General features: G+C 38.2%; 1 protein-coding gene across 4 annotated transcripts in view; it reads left to right on the forward strand.

The window, feature by feature from the left end:
• LOC131164558 (uncharacterized) overlaps positions 1-19,505 on the forward strand; it is a 31,443-nt gene extending 11,938 nt beyond the window's left edge. Inside the window, exons 9-14 of one of the 4 annotated variants that reach the window (XM_058121835.1) lie at positions 7,540-7,626; positions 7,881-7,952; positions 8,067-8,156; positions 17,453-17,560; positions 18,655-18,723; positions 19,281-19,505. In XM_058121835.1, the coding sequence (XP_057977818.1) occupies positions 7,540-7,626; positions 7,881-7,952; positions 8,067-8,156; positions 17,453-17,560; positions 18,655-18,723; positions 19,281-19,355 (501 nt within the window). In that variant the 3' untranslated portion in view covers positions 19,356-19,505. Of the gene's footprint in view, positions 1-7,539; positions 7,627-7,880; positions 7,953-8,066; positions 8,157-17,452; positions 17,561-18,654; positions 18,724-19,280 lie in introns of those variants that run through there. The other 3 variants (XM_058121837.1, XR_009139282.1, XR_009139281.1) reach the window with 3 other exon arrangements.

Raw genomic sequence — 19,505 nt, forward strand, 5'->3', positions numbered from 1 at the left:
TTGTGTTGATCCAGCTTAAAAATCTTGTTTCTACCCCACAGAGCTCAAGAAACCAGAGAAAAATTGGAAAAAAGATGAAGTCTGTCAGTAGTTTAAACTCATCTGGCATTGACAGGATATTCTGTCGTCCTGTAACAGAAGATATGACTTTTATATGGTTGAGATATTGACCATGTGGGTGATATGGACAATATATCTTCTGATATAATGTGAGTTTCTCTTGGCACAGCATATTCCCCATTTTGCACTTGTTTTCGGGCAATACTCTTACGTGTTGCCGGATATAAATTATTTTTGTACCATGAGAGTGAGAAGGTGGGACAGCTAGGGATGCTAGTCATTTTTCAGTCCCCACCTTGAACTTATGTTGAAGAGAAGAGATAGATTGCAATAGCCCAAAGGGTCTCCCAACCATTAATCTCTAATCAGGGTTTAATAAACACTATTGTTTAGAATCTTGCTGACCTTTATGCATTTCATGCATTTAACTTCTCTTTTCTTCTTAATTGCATGTTGCCCCTTTTGTGTGTGACTCCTTAGGCTTATGTGAATATGGTAATTGGGTAAAATGGAAGATCTAACACCCATGATAGGTCTCTCCCTCTATTTATGATATATGTCCAGTACAATACCAATGAGCATAATACCCTTACTAACTCACACTTATTACTAACATAAATCTAACACATAATAATGATGCTAAATGACTAAATAACCATTAACACCTCCCCCTCAAGCTGGAGCATATATATCATATGTTTCTAGCTTGTTACAAATGAATTTCACACGAGCACCTCCCAAGGCTTTAGTGAACAAATCAACAAGCTGAAACTCAGAATTCATGAGTGGTTGTAATGAGCTCCTGTAAAAGTTTCTCCTGAATAAAGTGGCAATCAACTTCAATGTGCTTTGTCTGCTCATGGAAGATTGGGTTGGAGGCAATATGAATAGTAGCTCGATTATCACACATCAACTCCATAGCAAGGTTGTTAGAATCGGGATTCTAAGTGGGATCATTGGAGGGGTCTGCAGAATTGAATTGTAGAATTGGATCGAGAATCGTAAGATTACTTTCAATGTAAAATGAATATTAAAAAATTATATATGTGGAACTTAATGATAAGTCTTAAGACAAAAAACTTGGTTAGTAACTAAGTATAAGAAGTTAAAAATACAATAAAATGTTCAAACAATAAAAAGAAGAAAAAGAAGAATAGTAAGAAAAGGAGAAGAAGGAGAAAAATATTGCTCACTATTGAGTCTTTTCAAGAAGCAAAAAATTTGTTTCAAAGCATACCTCTGCAGCTCTGCTGGACCAGCTGGCTTGGCTCTTTTCTTGGCTGCTGCTGATCAAACAAGAACTCTGTGTTGAAGAGGACTGATGACTGAGTATTTGTCAAACCTCAGGAACTCTTGTTGTTGAACACCAAAGAACTGTTGATCAAACCACAAGACTGCTAGCTGCTGCTGGTCAAACAGAAATCACCAGATGGAGGGCTCTCTGGTTATCAAACAGGAGAGAAATTCAGGTGCTGGGTTGCTGAATTTCAATGAGTAGAGAACTGAGGTGTCGAACTCCAGTGAAGTCAGGTGCAGATTCCGCTGAATCTGTTCACTAATGGGAGGTTGGGAGCGATTTTGCCCCAGTTTTAGAAGACTTTGGACCAAACATAAACCTTTTGGGGCCTTTGGGCAAATAAAAACATGTATAGGGCTACATTATTGAAGCCTAAAAAGGAAAAAAATCCCAATCCAGGTGACAGAGTAGGATCTGTAGGATTCTACTTATGATTCTATGATTCCGATTCCACGATTCTACCAATTCTACTTGATTCTGATTTTTGTTGTGACTTGGATCGTTTAGGTGAATCTGGATCATAGAATTGTACGATCCTACAATCCAAATTGCAATTTTAATAACCATGCTCCATAGGCTGAGAATGTCGAAAACCTAGTTCTTTCAAAATGTTCTTCAACCGAACAAGTTCGCATGTAGTGTGCACCATAGGCCCATACTCTGACTCAGCACTTGACCTGGTCACTTTAGTTTGTTTCTTACTTTTCTAAGACACCAAATTACCACTGACAGAAATACAGTACCTAGTTATGGATCTTTGGTCGAAAGGTGACTTGGCTTAATTTGCGTTTGTATATCCCTAAATATGAGTGTGACCTTGATCTTGATACAAGAGACCCCTCCCTCGTGGTTGATGCACGTTTGAGATATCTCAAAATGCGAATTACAACATCCCAATGACTTGTTCTTGGGGATTCGAGAAACTGACTCACAACACTTGTTGCGAAGGATATATTTGGTTGAGTGATTGTGAGATAATTCAACTTTCCAACAAGTCTCTGGTACTGACCAAGTTAGGCAACAAAGCACCATATCTGGCACTAACTTATTATTGGGATCCATGGGCGTATCAAAAGGTTTGGATCCCAACAGCCATATCTTATCTAAAAGATCCAGAACATACTTCCTCTGTGACAAGACAGTTCTTGTACGAGATCTTGATACTTTTATATCCAGGCAGTACTTCAATGGTCCCAAGTATGTGGTCTAAAACTTACTATGTACAAAAAGATTTAGGTCTTGGATTCCTTGATCCTCGCCACCAGTGATCACAATGTCGTCCACATACACAAAAAGAAAAATCCTGCTAGATTGAGTATGATGATAAAGTACAGAGTGGTCTACCGCACACTGTTGGAGGCTAAACTCAAGTATTACAATACTAAATTGGTCAAACCATGCTTTGAGAGATTGTTTTAGTCCATTAATTACTTTTTAGCCAATACATTGAGCCTGAGTCCCCTTGAGCAACAAATCCAGGTGGTTGCTCCATATGAAGATTACCAAGTAGGAAAGTATTCTTCACATCTAACCAATGGAGAGGCCAATGACAAGTAGTGTCTAAAGGGATGAACAAACTTATTGAGGCGAGTTTAGCCATTGGAGGGAATGTGTTTGAATAATCCAAACTATACACTTGACTATATCCCTTAGCAACAAGGCAGACCTTCAAACAAGCCACAGAACCATCAGGATTGACTTTCACATTGTAAACTCAACGACAACCAACCACAAACTCATTAGGAGGACGAGGTACCCATTCCCAAGTATCATTATCATGTAGTGCATGCATCTCTCAACCATTGCAATCCTCCACCCAGAATGGGATAGGACTTTAGAGATAGATTTTGGAAGGGCAACAGAAGACAAAGTGCTAATGAAACAGTAATATGAGGGTGACAAGAAATCATAATAAACGAGTGTGTTTACCTTTCCAAAGAGCTATAGGAAGATTAACATCATGGGAAATAAGATTATCTAACAAGGGAAGAGGTGTAGTAGTAGAAACTGGAGGAGGCTCCCCTTCTTTCAGTTCCTGTGTGTACCTACAAATAGGGATGATCTAAGCAACGAGAAGGACTCAAATTGGATGAAGATGTAGGAGGATTGGGCATAGATAATAGGTTGGGATTTGGAAGGCAAGGTAGAGGAAGGGGCTTATCAAGGTCAATAGAACTCAAGGAATCATAGTAGTATGGTGTAGAGTCAAAAAATGTGACATTGGTAGAGACAAAGAATTGATGTAAAGTAGGACTATAACATCGATATCACTTTTGAGGATAGGAATATCTCAGAAAAATACATTTGATATCATAAGGATCCAACTTATGCATTCCTGGAGTTAACCGATGGACAAAGTACACGCTGAATATACGAGGAGGAAGGGAGAACAAAGGAGCTTTAGGGAATATAACTGAATATGGTATTTTACCACCAAGGATAGAGGATGACATTTTATTGATGAGGGAGCAAGCTGTGAGAACAACATCACTCCAAAAAACTTTGGGGACAATCATTTGGTACAATAGGGTGTGAGTGACTTAAAGAATATGTCTGTTCTTCTGCTTTATAACTCCATTTTGTTGTGGAATGTGGGCACAAGAGGAATGATGGATTATACCAAAATTAGTCATATAGGTAGTGAATTGGGTACTGAAGTACTCCTTAGCATTATCACTATGAATTATCCTGATTGACATATCAAATTGAGTCTTTATTTGAGAATAGAAGGCACAAAAGATCTTGAACAACTCAGGACGGTCTTTCATCAAATATAACCAAGTCATCCTGGAGTAGTCATCAACAAATGTAACAAAGTACTGAAACCCCAACTTTGACATGATGCGACTAGGACCCCAAATATCGAAATGGACTAGCATGAGGACTAACCACCCGTTTGTCAACTAGGAAAGCGAAGGGAACACAATGATGTTTTCCCAATTGACAAGACTCACACTTAAGATTAGACACATAACTCAATGTAGGAACTAGCTATTTCAACTTGTCCAAGGTTGGATGACTAAGGTGACAATGGATTTTTGAAGTGGTGTAGTTGCAACTGTGCAAGCAATGGGAGGAGAAAGCGACTCAAAGTAGTAAAGTCCATGAGCCTTATGTCCTGTGTTTATTATCTTCCTCATCTTCAGATCATTAATAACCATATAAATTAGGAAAAAAATAACAACACAATTGCGTGACTTTGTAAGCTTACTAATTGACATGAGATTGAAAGGGGATTTAAGAATGTATAAAACAGAAGAAAGAGAGATGGAAGGAATAGGATTTACTGTTCCTATTCCCTTAACAACAATAGTCTACCCATAGCAAGGGTAACTTGAGGTAGATTTTTCAGATATTAGAGGTCAGAAAAAAAGAAAGTTGGTTGCACCTATTATATGATCAGTGGCAGTTGAATTGATAACCCAAGGACTATTGGGAAAGATACCAGATGACATACAAATTGTAGGATTACCTTTCTGGGCAAAAGATGCAATGTGATAAGTTGCTTGTTGAGATGATTGATATTGTAAAAACCTTGAACACTTTTCTGATATAGTCACAGTTTGCGGTTCTCTCTAACAAGTGACTAACGAGGGAACCATACTTTTGGGATTTACAAACTCCGTCCCAACACTCACAAACTTAGACCAATGATAACAAGATTAATTGCTGGAACAATCGGAACAATCACGAACAAGGTGTCCACCATGAACGAGTCACAAATAAATTAGTACAAGGATGCCACAGCGCCAAGAAACTCAGATGCAGCCCCAAGAAGCGAACACACAACACTGGAGCAATTTGAGAGGTGAACCACCGAAATTACCATAGACAAATGACCAACAAACTTATATAACACTGCCACAGCCTCACAAAAACAGCTTATGAACACTACCACTACTCCATCACCAATGACCTTTACTAACACCGAACAACAACTAACGAATTACCACGAGTGCATGGTCAAAACAAAGATTGGATCTTTATGCAAAATACATGCCCAATAGCTTGATATTTTGGTATATGGAAGGAATTAGAACATTGAATTAAAAACACAGCAAATCCCAGTGTTCCAGACCCAATAAACTCAATAATCACTAATAAACGGCTTTACAAAGCATCAAACAAGGATTCCTCAGGTGCCGCACTTGAACAATTAAAAAAGGTGAGATTTTTGGACAAAAAACATCATGAAAAATTCCATCAACATGTTTATAGAGGGATTCAATCACTGTTAATTGATTTTAGGTCAAAACATGATTGAAAGTAGCTACATGCGCCAGCGCATGGGTTCAGCTCTGGCATCCTTCAATGGCGCGTGAGGGCATGTGGGGTGCTTCTTGGAGATAGAATTTCAGTGGGGGGCAGATTGGCAATGTCTGTGGGTGACTATGGTGTTGTTTTTGCAAAATCTATAGTAGATTTTATGTTCTTGAACTAGTAGTGTAACCTAGGAAATTTCCAATGACTTGTCTGACTTCTGGCAGCTGCTGGCTTTGTTCAAAGGCTATAGTGTTGCTGGAAATTCTTCTATGATGGTAGACATGCAGCGGATTTATGTGTTAGGCTTTGGTTTTGATGGTGGTTGTAATTATTAGGGTTTAGGTTTTAGAATTATGCTCTGATACTATGTTGAATAGTTGGGTAAAATGAAAGACCTAGCACCAATGATAAGTAGCTGCCTGTATTTATAATATATGTCAAGTATAATACTAATGGCCATAATACCCTTACTAGCTCACACTTATTACTAACATAATAATAATGCTAAATGACTAAATAACCATTAACAGGAGGTAAATAAATTAATGTCTCAGTTACTAATCTTCTAATTAATTTGAATTGGAACACCTAATTCTCCCTTTAAACTTAGGACCTCCATTACCCATAGGTGACAACTAGCAATATGTTGTGGCAATCTAGATCATACTGGTATTTGAGAGAACCTATTCCGCTAAAGTTTTTGTGTCATATAAAATATTTGGGTATGAAATTACTACCAAACCCCTCGTTCATTCATATGTGCCCCACAGTCTGAATTTGACTTTGTAGTTGAGATTAAAAACTCATTTTTAGTTCTCACTTCACCAAATTTTCTTGAGTCACATCATAGTTAGTGACATAGGAATTCTTTCTCTTTGCCATGAGTGATAGATCCCATGGCGTGCTCTCATTTGCTTCCATGTTTGAACCGCTAAACCCAATCCACTTTGTTGTATGTGGAGCCTGTTTTATAGTACATGGATTATTACATGGACAATATTTTGGGTGCAACATTTGTCTGTGGCCCCCTTTTCCCAAAGAAGTGGTCTCATTAGCTGGTTAGTGCACTGGGGTCCAAGGGGCAATGCCCCCGAAACAAAATATTTTTTTGTTGAGAGGGATACTTACGTAATTATGTAATTTGTGAGGATTGCCAAAAGTCCTCATATAAATTGTATTGTTCTCAGTTGGAGCATAGCACTGTTAAACATGAGGAGAGTGAGATTAAGGGGCTAGAGAGTTCTGCTTGTAATTATCGTTGAATAGTGGAATCAATGACTTGATCTTACTCAGACGACGTAGGAAAATTGCTGAACCTCATAAATTTGTGAGTTCTGTGTGTTGTTTGATCTTTGATTTCTTGTTTTTCTTTCTTTCATTTGCTGGCTTTGTTATTGGTTTGTGTAACACATGCATGTTTAAGTTTCTCGGGGGAGAACCATGATTGAGGTTCAATAGCTGAAATACTAAGGGTTATTGAACTAGGGACCGTATTAACAACTATAACTAAGGTCATTGAATTGACATGTAGCAGAACTCCATTTGTATGAAGTCAAGCTCTGTAATTTTTTCCTCTGGCAAGCACCTATGTTTATCTTAATGTCTTCATGCAAATGACTTGAGATTAGTCACCTCGAAAAGACAAACAGAACAGAGGCTAGTCTAATCTGGATAGGCATTACCGAGTTGATAATTCTATGATTAGGAGCATAATTTAGTGCCAATAAGTATAGGTCTCACAACTTTGATTATATGGACTTATTCATGTAATGTAAATATTGAATAAAGGATATAAATAAATTAGCTTGCCTTTTGTTAGAAATTGAAAAGAAATACAAAAATTTCCTAGCCAACTGATTGGCTTTTAGAGCATACTACCAACATTTTTATCATATATTGACCTAAATATACAAATGTAGGTTGAAGGAGTTTCTGCGCTGATTCACCAGACAGAAGTGTCATGGGATGCCACTTTGGATCCTGCATCATTTTTCAAAATTGGTCAGGTATGTGAGTTTTTCTTTGGCTAATAAGTGAAGTATATTAGACTGCTTCAATAGACAAATGCTAGGTAGAAATTGTAGATCTCCTTCCAAAGATTCTCTGCCTTTTGCTAAATGTTAGTTTGAGAAGAGTTTGCTCTCTGGTCCTTCCTTTTATCTATGACTTCATCCAGTTAAACATTTGTGTGGTTTCATGCTTCAGTGCTCAATATTATTTTTCATTGTCTGAATTCTTTTTGAAATCCTTTTGGTTGCAGGTTGTTGAGGCAAAAGTTGATCAACTGGATTTTTCCCTTGAACGTATATTTTTATCTTTGAAGGAGACTACGGTAATTTGAAATCTATTCACATGCTATTTTTCTCTATATTCAAAATTTTCTGGCATGTTAAGAAAGCTATTGATTAATGTTAAAAGGTTTGTTTCTCTGTTCCCCTTATGGCAGCCAGATCCATTAAATGAGGCCTTGGAGAGTGTAGTTGGTGATCATAATTCCTTGGATGGGAGACTGGAAGCAGCACAAGCAGATACTGAGGTTATTTTCTCCCTAGCGATAGCCAAGCATATGTGTCTTTTGTGGTGTCATGGTTGTGCTTTCTGTTGCTATCCACTCTGCATGTATGTGTTTATTTATTTTCCTCTGCTCTAAGTGCATTGAAGGAAGACTTCTCCCAAGCAGCAAAAGCAACCTTCCAAGAAGTTGCATAATCTTCCACCTAAAATATCCAGAGAATAATTCTTCTCAAAGAAAGTGAAACCATCTTGAACTAGTCAATTTTACAGCAAGTTGTGTTTTTGTCGGTTTCAACTAAAAAATTTTTGTCCTAAAGCTCGAGGTTCTTATCTAGAAACTTGTAATTCTAATGAGGCAACAATTGGAGCAGTGGTGTTTTTAATATGATGCTTTCCAGTTTCTCTTTGATCTTTCCCTTCAGAAAAAGCATGCTTATACTTGGGACTCTGGACACGTGTTCCTTCACGCGTGTTGTCTGTAAGGCTGCAAAGTTTCTTTCCTTTGTTTCTTCTTGGCCGAGCCCTCTTCGCCCCTTTGCGCAAGCTTCAAGGAGTTGGGGGCTAGTTTTTCTTCAAGCCCCTCTTGTTCAAGTCCAGATGGTTTGACTTTCTGCCTTCCATTCTCTGGATCCCCCTCCTCCACTTCACCTGTTCAGCCTGCTGCCTTTGCCCCTTTCCCCTCCACTGTGGCCCTGTTGGTTTTTTGGACTCACAGCAGGTCTTTTTTGGGAATTCCAACTCTCAGCTGGTCTAGCAAGACCAGATTGAGCAGGCCTGCCCTGTTTTGGCTGGCGACCTTTCTTTTGGGGATAATCTGGAAATTATTCCTGCAGCCGCCACAAATTGGTAAGTGATGAAGATAATCCTCTCGTCCCTTCTCCGTCTTTGAGGGAGTTAAATGGGATGAGACTTTGATAGCTCTGGTTTCAATCTGTAGGTGTCCAATTGGGATGCCTCGCAAAATGAACTTGGTGAGCAAGACTATCGGGGTGTCTTTTGAAGGATTTGAGGAAAGCGCAAGGCGACTACTTGAGGAAATAGAGAAGAAAAGAAGAGAAGGCGGTACAACTTCTGCAAAAAAAACTGCAAGGCAGCAGCCGCATGAAAGGCTCAAGTAGGGAATTGAAGAGGCTGCAGTGCTTGGTGAACTATGACAAGCTGAGAAGGCACTCTGATTTGGGAGAGGCTGGAAGGATCATGGTCTTAAATTTCCACAAAATTGTCGAAATTTTCGATTTCCGTCACCCTCGAAATCGAAATGGCAGTCAATTTCTGCCTTGATTAATTTCCATTGAAATCTCAACGAATCATCTGAAATTTATCGAAATCTTGAAATTTTAGTGAAACTTGTCGAAATTTTAACTATATGATGAAATTTTGTCAGAATTCAAATGAGAAATTTAGGAGTGAAGTGAAATTTCTATCTTAATTTATTTTATTTATTTTAGCGAAACAAAAGATTACAAGTGCTTTTGAAATTATATGAAAAAATAAACTTATAGTAACATTTTATTTAACCATTCATGTCTAAACTATCATTATTTGTGTACTAAATAATATTTAAATGATTTATGAATTTCATTTGTATTAATTGAATATGTTTAATGTACATTATCTTACAAATATGTTTGATACACATACTATTTTACAAGTTTTCCACCTCCTACAATACATAGATGTATTAATTTTTAATATATTAGTCCTAAAACTTATATTATTATGTTTGTTAACCATTTCTTAAGTTTCACAAAGAATTCCATGCTTTATTACTAATTTCTGTTATTTTTTCAAATCGAAATCGAAATTGACATCGAAATTGAAATTTCCATTGAAATTTTCGTTCTTTTGGAGCTTCGAAATTTGAGTCGAAATCGAAATTTAAGGCCTTGGAAAGGACCCAGATTGGTGATTTGATCCTATATTGAGGAAGTTAATCTCATGTAATGTAAGGTGACTTAATGACAAAATAAAAATATCTGCAATCAGATTGGAAAGGGGATGTTATTTGTTTTCAGGAAACAAAGGTGAATCCCATGGGTAGCAAGTTGGTCAGCAGTTTATGGGGAATTAAAAATTGTAAATGGATTGCGTTGATTGCAAATGAAAATGTGGGAGGTATTCTCGTTTTATGGAATGAATAACTGGACCATTCCATTGATGCCTTCTTGGTCTCCTATTTGTCCAATTGAAGATAATTTTGTTTCAAACTTTACCGGGTTTTATCCGTTTATGGCCTAGGTGAAGGGCCTTCCAGACATCTTTTGTAGAAACTAAAGAGATAATCGTGGTTCATTGGGGGTGATTTAAACATGATCCTTTATCCTCACGGAGGGAGTGGGACTTCTTCTAAATCTATTTGCATGCAGGAGTTTCATGATTTTGTCAATGCTTACATTCTCATCAACCTCCCCCTCATTGGTGGCCCTTTCACATGGTCAAAATTGAGGTTATCCTCAAGGATTATTAGATTCTTAATTTCCTTTGATTGAGAGGAACATTTCCTGAAGGTTACTCAATCCTCGCTCCCTTGTGCTTTCAGATTCTCATTGACACGGGGAATCAACGGGGGGGATAATCCCTTTCTGCTTTGAGAACATGTGGTTGAAAGATGAAGGGTTTGATGAACAGGTCAAAAAATGGTGGCTTGAGCTTCAAATTGAAGGGAAGGCCATCTTTGTGGTTGTCTCAAAGCTGAAATTGCTCGAAGGAAAATTGAAATGGTGGAACAAAAATGTTTTTAAAGGGAGTTTCTTGATAACGTTAAAGAGCTAGATGAGAAGGAAATTTGTGTGGGTCTAAAATCTAAACGTGGAAAATAGGTCTAGAAGGTTTGCTCTGAAAAAAAGATCTTGCTCAAATCATCATCTAGGAGGAAATGGCTTGGAGGCAAAATCTAGGGCTCTTTGGTTGAAGGAAGGGGATGGAAAAAATGCTAGTTTCTTTTATATGATAACCAGAGTAGAAGTGGAGGGAGAGATGTTGGTGGATGAGGGGGAAATCAATAAAGGCATTTGCAACCTTTTTAAAGCCTTGTATGCCAAACTAGAGTCATGGAGACCAACAATGGATGGCATTATGTTTAGAAACCTGAGCCTCTCCACAGCTCAGTAGCTTGAGAGGCCTTTGAGGAAGAAGAAATTGTTCAAGCTCTTAGAGAGTTGTGATGTAGGACAAGAGCAAGGTTGTGAGAAGATCCTTGTTGGAGAATACTTACGAAGAATTGGATCGAGAATTGTTGGGTTTAGTTTTTAGTTTGTTATGCGTTAGTATTGATTAGGATAGGATTATGAGTATTTGGGGGTTGTTTGTAACATTTGTGTAAAGTAGGGGTTTGTTTGTAATTCATGTTGTTTTAGGGGATATGTATAATTTCATGTGTAGAGGCTTTCTTATGAATAGTGTGTGAAAGCCATGTTGTAGACAGTTACTGTTGACTTTGAATTTGAGAATTGAATGTGAATTCCCCCCTTGGTATCTCCTCTCTCCTCCCTTCCCCTTCCTCTCTTTTATTTCTTCTAAATTCTCCCATGGCTGCAGAACCTTGATGCTGCACCTGCATCATTTGTTATCAGAGCCCAAACTCAATCTTCCTTCTTCCATTTAAATCCCCCCATTCTCCTTCCAATGATTCCTGTTCTTCCCCCTCCTTCTTTTCTCCTTCTGTCTGTTCTGTTCTGTCCAGCTACCTCTCTGTTCTTCTGCCTTCCTGGATTATTTCTCTCTTCCTTCTGTAATTCCGTAATTCTTCCCCCTCTTCTCCTCTCCTCTTCTTCTTCCTTCACTCTTCTTTTCAGTCCTGCTTCTTCTTCTTCTTCCTTGTTCCCCTCAGTTATGTCTCCCTAATCTCTTCTCTCTCTCTCTCTCTCAAAATTTTCCATTTTGAAACCATCCAGGAATCTAACTCCCCCTCGTAGATTTCATTCCCTTCAACCATCCTCTCCGCTGAAATTTCAGTTTAATAAAAGAAAAAAACCACCACCGAAAAGCAGTTTCTGAACAATTTCAAAATTCCAATTACGTCCCCATTTTCCGAATAGATCCCTTCCTGCAACACCACCCATCCCATTGAATACAGAACCCGCCTGAAACCCTTCCTCTCAATTTTTCATCACCATCTGACCACTGGAAAAACCCCCGTGCATCGGCCAAACATCTCCAGCCATTGGCTCTTTGAAAACACAAACGTCTTGTGCTTTTTTCACCACACGACCAATCATTGAACTCCTCATCCCCTGATCTTACCTCAACCAAAGTTTCATTGCTGGAGACTCGCTGCCAGCGACCTGCAAGTGGGACTCTGCCCGAGTCTTCTCCTGTTTCCAGTTTTGCAAGAACTTGCTCCAGCCATGATATTTTGGGTTTTCTCGACGGTATTTGATCTGCAAGGAGATCTTTTGTTTGTGGACACAACATATTGCAAGCAAGAGTGATAATTTGGCATGAAACCCTAGAAATTGTCATTGCCAACATTGGAAATCAGGTTTTGTTGCTGCATTTTGTGAATTTGTTTCAATGCAGCACTACAATCAAGACTACATGTGAATTGAAGTAGGTTCTTGACAAATTAGGTGTCATATTTGTGGTTTTGCATGATTAGATTGAGAATTGAGGGTAAATTGTGTTAATGGCTGTTGGTGATGTAAAGCTGCAGTTTTTATATGTATACATTCAGCAGCATGTTGACGTATCCTGTCTTTGAAGATTGGCTATTTACTCATTGGTTCTCCTTGGTTGGATGATTTGGGTGTGACTCAAATGCATGAGAACACATGTCTTCCACTATAATAGAAATGAAATCATTTTTAAGCCTGCTCTCCCATCCAACTAGGACAAAGAATCTGAGATTGTTGATCCTGTCAAAGTTACTCAACTTAAAGACACTGTTAGATTACCATTTTACCTTAAAGCTTAAGCTATTAGGTTGTGGGCCAACAATATATATCGATCTTTAACACTCCCCTGCATGTGCTGCCCGACAACACGTGCAGAGATAAACACGCACCCATGATAGGGAACATAATAATTTTTTTTAAACACCACATAATAAACGCGGGCAACAAGACTAGAACTTAGGACCTCCTATTAACTAGCTTTGATACCAAGTTAGATTACCACTTTACCTAAAAGCTTAAGCTATTAGGTAGTGGGTCAATAGTGTATATCTAGCTTTAACAGACACTACAAGCAGGCAATGGATGTGTTCGAAGGCATCCAAAGTCTTTCAAACATTCTTATTGTCAAGTTTGTCATCCCTTATGAGTTTATTGATGCTAATTCTCAAGTCAAATATATGGTGCTGCCAATGAAACGTGGTTTCTTGACTCATTCAAATGCTGGCTTTCAAAAGACCAAGTTTGCTTCTTAATTCTGATCCTCCAACATTTTAAAATTCAAAGCTGAATTTCTTCAAACTGAGGGAGAGTTGATGTAGGACAAAAGGCAAGGCCTTAGGAAGATTTTTGTTGGAGAATACTTGGGAATTATTGGATTGAGAATTGTTTGAGTTTAGTTAGTAGTTTATTTTGTGTTTAGTATTAATTAGTATAGGATTATGCGTATTTGGGGGTTGTTTGTAATATTTGTGTAATGTAGGGGTTTGTTTGTAATTCATGTTGTTTAGGGATATGTGTGTAATTTCATGTGTAGAGGATCCTTATAAATATTGTGTGAAAGCCATGTTGTAGACAGTTTCTGTTGAATTTGAATTTGGGAGTTAAACATGAGTTCCCCCTGGTATAACCTCTCTCCTCCCTTCCCCCCCCCCCCCCCCTTTTTTTTTATTTTGTTATTTTTATTTCTAAATTATCTCATGGCTGCAGAACCTTCATGATAAAGCACCAATCTTGCTAACTTTAATATGGATTTCTTCTGAAGAAATTAGGACCTTCTCGAGTAGGTTATTGTTGGGGTTCTTGAAGATTTCCATAGAACTTGCAATTTTGTGTCCAATATAAACTCGAACTTTATCTCCTTGATTCTTATGAAACTAAGGGCTTGCAACAACAAAGACTTTTGCTGGATCAGCTTGGTTGGCAGTTTGTATAAAATCCTATCCAAAGTCTTGGCGGCTAGACTCAAACATGCAAATTCAAAAGTTGTCAGGAAGCACCAGCACGCTTTCATTGCAAGTAGGCAAATCATGTATGTTGCTCTGCTTGCCGATGAAGTTGTGGATGCCAACATTAAGGGTGGAAGAGAAGAGTGGTGTGCAAGCTGGGTATGGAGAAGGCCTTTGACCATGTTGACTGGAATTTTCTGCTGTACATTCTTAGGAGAATGGGTTTTGGGGATTTTTGGTGCAGATGGATTCATCAGTGTATCTCTAACTCATCTTTATCAGTGTTGGTAAATGGTTGACCTATTGATTTCCTTAATCATCACATGGTTTGAGGCAAGGTGAGACTTTTCCCCTTTTGTTTATCATGGTCATGGAAGTTTTGAGTCTTACGATAACTAATGCAAATGAAGGTGGCCTTCTCAAGGGACTGCATTGGAAGGAATAATGACCCTGTGGAAATCATCCATCTCCTTTTTGCAGAAGATGCTATCATTTTCTTTGAGGATGACCTGGAGCAAATTCTTAATCTTGGACGCATCCTCCTGGTTTTGAAGCAGTTTCAAGCTTAAAGTGATTCTGGGCAAAGGTGAAGTCATTCCAATGGGGGCTTGTGACTGTGGACCTTTGCGTGCAAGTCTCCTTGGCTGTAAACTCGACTGCCTTCCCTATAACCTATCTCAGCCTCCCCTTAGGAGCCAATTTTAAGGATAAGGGTATTTGGGATACTGTTGTTGGCAAATTTGGAAAGGAACATGCTGGTTGGAAAAAAAACTGTTGTCAAAAGGCGGCAAGCTTGCTCTCATAAAAGTACTCTTTCCAATATGCCGGTTTACTTCCTACCTCTTTTCCTTATCCCCAGTATAGTTGCCAAGAGATGGGAGGGTATCCAAAGAAGATTCCTTGGGGGAAGCACAGGTGAGATTTTCAAATGTCATCTTGTTAAATGAGGGTTGGTTAAACAACATTTGCAAAAAGGCAGCCTTTGCCTCAAATCCCTTATTAGCTTCAATAAGGCCTTTCTAGGAAAATGGCGTTGGAGATTCATGAAGAGAAAAAATATTTTTTGGAGGGATCTCATTACTGTCAAGCATGGTCTCTATCATATAAGCTGGACCTCAAAAGAATCAAAGGAAGCTCACAGTGCAGGTGTTTGGAGATATGCCGGAAGAGGACAGTAGAAATTCTTCTCTCTTATCTACTTTCCTGTGGGGAATGGGGAGGATGTGTTATTTTGGCGCGATATATGGTATGACGAATCCCAGCTCAGCTCCTCTTTCCATTCCATCTTTAGAATAGCTTATGACAAAAATGCCCTTATTAGCCAACACATGGAGTTCACTTGTTAGGCGATTGTTTGGAATATTCCTATGAATAGGAATGCTTACAATCGGGAGCTTGATAGTCTTACAGATTTTTTCCTGCATACTCACTCTTCTTTCCCCACATCGTTAGGGGTCTTGTCCTCTTCCTCTTGCATGAGAAGAGAGACTACCGGATGGGCTGGCTTTTGGGCACATGGAAAAGGTGAAGTGGATGGAATATCCCCAAAGCTACGGTCAAAACACTTGGCAACAAGATCAAGTCTTGAGTGAAATAAATACCTCAACTTTGGTCTTTTTCAAGTCTAAGCCCAGCACCTCTCTTCCATCAACCAGGCAACAAATCAAGTCAGCCAACTAAAATTTGTCAGAAGACATTAGTGAAGATGTTATTCATCGTCTGATCATTTAAGAACATAGTGAAGGGTGTGGTACTGCACAAAGTCTCTATAAGATTGTGTCATGCTAATTGCACAAATGGGTTTTGAGAAAGGATGGGAACTTTATGGTCAGCTCTTTCTCCAAGCACCTTAGCTCCTTGACTGAGAGCAGCACAAACTTCTTTGGAAACTTATTTGGAAAATGGCTGCCTCTACCAAGGAGCAGAAGGAATTGGTTGATCATGTCCTTCTGCATTGTTCATGGACCAGGAAATTGTCGAACTTAGTCATCTCCATTGTAAAACAAAATTGGGTCACTGCAAGTCTGCAACTATGGTAGTGTGTGAATTGTGGGTTTGGAAAGGGATCAGATCAAATGAGGAAGAAAATCTCTTCCTCATTCCCCTTGATGCCTCTTTTTAATAAACTATCTTTGCTGATGACCAAAAAAAAAATGGTTTAGGGCCATGGTTTTTAATCACGATAGTGGGTGGCATAATGTAACGGTAACGGGAAGTGGGAGTCACAGATGTTACATAATGGAAAGCGGGTGTAATAGCCTTGATTTTTTTTTTCCAAGCACGCACAACCTTGTGAATATTAGTGTACTTGTGTGTTTTAAGGTTTTAACCCTTCTTTGAAAGAGTTTTAGTGTATTTTGAATTTGGATCCTTTAGTTCAGCTAACGAAGTTGTTTGGTAAGAGTAAGAAGTTTTCATTTGTTTTAAACCACCATTGACTAAAAAATTACGTGTGTGCATATTTATACTTCTCATTTTTCTTTTGTGTGATAAATTCATGTGCTAAATTAATTAATAAAATAAAATACGTTGTATACTTCTTTAATCTATAAGACACATAAGACATACGAATAATACAAATATAAAATAACCAGAAAAGAAAGAAGATTGAAGTTTAAAAATATAAAACATAAATATCAAATTACTCATATTATCAATGTAAAATATTTTCCTAACAAGTTAGTATTTTCAAATTGTTAATTAATGCATCTCTTGTGAGTATTTAAAAAAGTAATAAATTTTGTATCATTATCATCTTCATTATAATCTTTTCCCCCCTCTCATCACATAGTATATTGAGAATGATTTATGAAGGGGGAGAAGTGAGAAGAAAAAGTAAAAAAATAAAATAATTTTTTTGGCATAATAGTCCTGTAGTGGTTATGTAACAGCCGTAGCGGCCTTTATGTAATGTTCACAGTCTATAATGGCCGCTATGGCTGTGATTTTTACTCCCACCGATTTCGTGGTGTGTAACGGTATCAGTAATCCAAAAAAGGTTACATAACAGCGTTACATAATAATCCCGGCCGTTTAGGACTTTGGATAATGCAGCATGAATTCTAAGTACATTTAAACAAGTTGTCAACTGAATAGAGATCATTTGGAGACTAAGCTGCCTTATGAGCATTTGATCAAACAAGTGATGATTGTGAATGAATTATATTTTATCTATATGATGAATCATCAATCAGTAGCACTGTTGCTGAGTTCCATGTATGCCAGTGGTGGCTACTAACTTTGTTTTACTAATTGGACAGTGGGCTGATGTGGAATCACTTGTCAAAGAACTGCAAAAAATTGAGGGGATCCAAACTGTATCAAAGGGCCGTTTTTTCATGAGCCCTGGATTAGCTCCTACATTTCAGGTACTTACACCTTAATGCCAAATTAAACTTGGGGAAGACTTGCATTGTTCATATTTTTAGATGCGAGTGTTTTGTGTGTATCTATTATTTGGAGGTTTCCCTTAATATTCCTAGTGCTCGTCTCTGTCTGCATGGGTACTCCAGGGTAATGGGTCCAAGCATCAGAGGAGACTAAAGGAAACAGTTAATAAAATTTTTTTGAATAGATTCTCGGCTTGAAAACTTTCCTGATTATTTTGTTTCAAGTTTCTTGAAGTAGCTCAAACTTCCAAGTGCTATGTTGAGGCTGTGTATGGTTCTAGGGATTTGGGCAGGATTGCCAGGAATGTGATGTCCTTCTTGGGCATCTAGGATGCTTTGTGTTGGTCTCTGTCATCCCAAATAGCCAGGAATAATGGATCCTAGGAGAACTCAGATTTCTATCGGTGGGAATTTGAATCCCCGAAAATGCGAGTTTTTGAGATTCCGCCTCCGCGGAATCTTGGCCCAATTTTTATTCCAAACCTGCTCCTGTTTAGGGCCAAATTATGGCTCATGAGCTGTGGCTAATCTGCCGTTACGATGGATATGTGATTTGTGGGCATCTGAAAAATATAGATGAAACAACAAGGTTGGTAAGAATGCCATTCCCTGGGGATGTGATGCCAGAAGGTTGTTGGGACTGACTAAGCCAGTGATTTAATAAATTGTAGGTATTACAATTAGGGGTGCTATACAGGGATTGACTCTATTATTTTATGGGTCCAACATGTAAGGTTTGGGTTGGTATTTGGTCTGCATAGATAATTGTGTTGGTGTCTTTTTGGAGAAGTTCATTTTTTGTTGCTTCTATTTCTTCCTCTGGGAACAGATTGTTTTCCTTTTAGATAATCCATTTAACATCTTTGTTGACCCAAGTCTAAAAATTACAATGATCATAATAATTTTTCCCAGTGCGATCCCGCCATCTTGGGGTAGTGGGTGTTTGAAACTGTAATCATATTTTGATCCCCGGCATTCAAATTGTCCCTCTGCCCCTCTGCCAGCTTCCCAAAAGAATGATGGCTTTTTATTGTGGGACAACATACCTGCTTCTAATCTGTCCTTTGGCACAGGTTTATATGGCGTCCATGTTTGAAAATCAGTACAAGTTACTTGCTCGAGCTGGAAACAAAGTACAAGAGGTAAAAACTCAGTGATCCCAGTTTTTGCTTCTATCTCCAAGAGTATTTGATAATTGAAAAAGGTCATACTTCCCATCTTGATTGGGGAAGTCGATTTTACCAGTGTGATAGTTAGGAGGCCTGTGACAGATTCATTCTTTTAAAACCTTTTGACCTCAATATGATGACTATGATCATCTCTTTTTGATGCATAGTAAAAACATTGTAACATAATTTGAATCCATGCCATGAACTCTGTATATTGTTATGCCAAAGCTCTCAACTTTTATCTTTCTTGAAATAGCTAATTAAATTAGTTAGTACTTTACGAGTGATGTTATGCATCATGGTCCGTGATCATCATGCCCACGATCTTGAACTTTTTTGCTCGGGTTTTGTTTAATCTTTTTGTCATTTAACAATCAATCAATTTATGCAACACGGCCGATGATGACACGGATCCAGCTGACATAGGCCCGTTTTGTTAAGCATTTTCCTTTATTCATTCGTTGCTAGGATGAAGTAATTAGGCACTGCGAGTCTAGGGAAGAAGCTAACCTGTTTATCATTTTGAGCAGGTGATGGTTGAGGCAACATTGGGAAATGAAGAAATGAAGGCGGCAATTCTAAGGTGTACCAACAGAGTGGAATAACTGCTTCTGTTAACGGCCCTTTTTTTTGTTTGTAAATTTCTAATTGCGAAACACTCGATGCTATTCCCTCGACTTTCAATTTCTACAATCCTCGAATGTGAAATTGTGGAATTGATTTTTTTTTTTAAATAATAATTTTTTTTTCAGTTA

This window comes from Malania oleifera, chromosome 9, assembly GCF_029873635.1.
Source record: "Malania oleifera isolate guangnan ecotype guangnan chromosome 9, ASM2987363v1, whole genome shotgun sequence".
NCBI classification, from domain to species: domain Eukaryota; kingdom Viridiplantae; phylum Streptophyta; class Magnoliopsida; order Santalales; family Ximeniaceae; genus Malania; species Malania oleifera.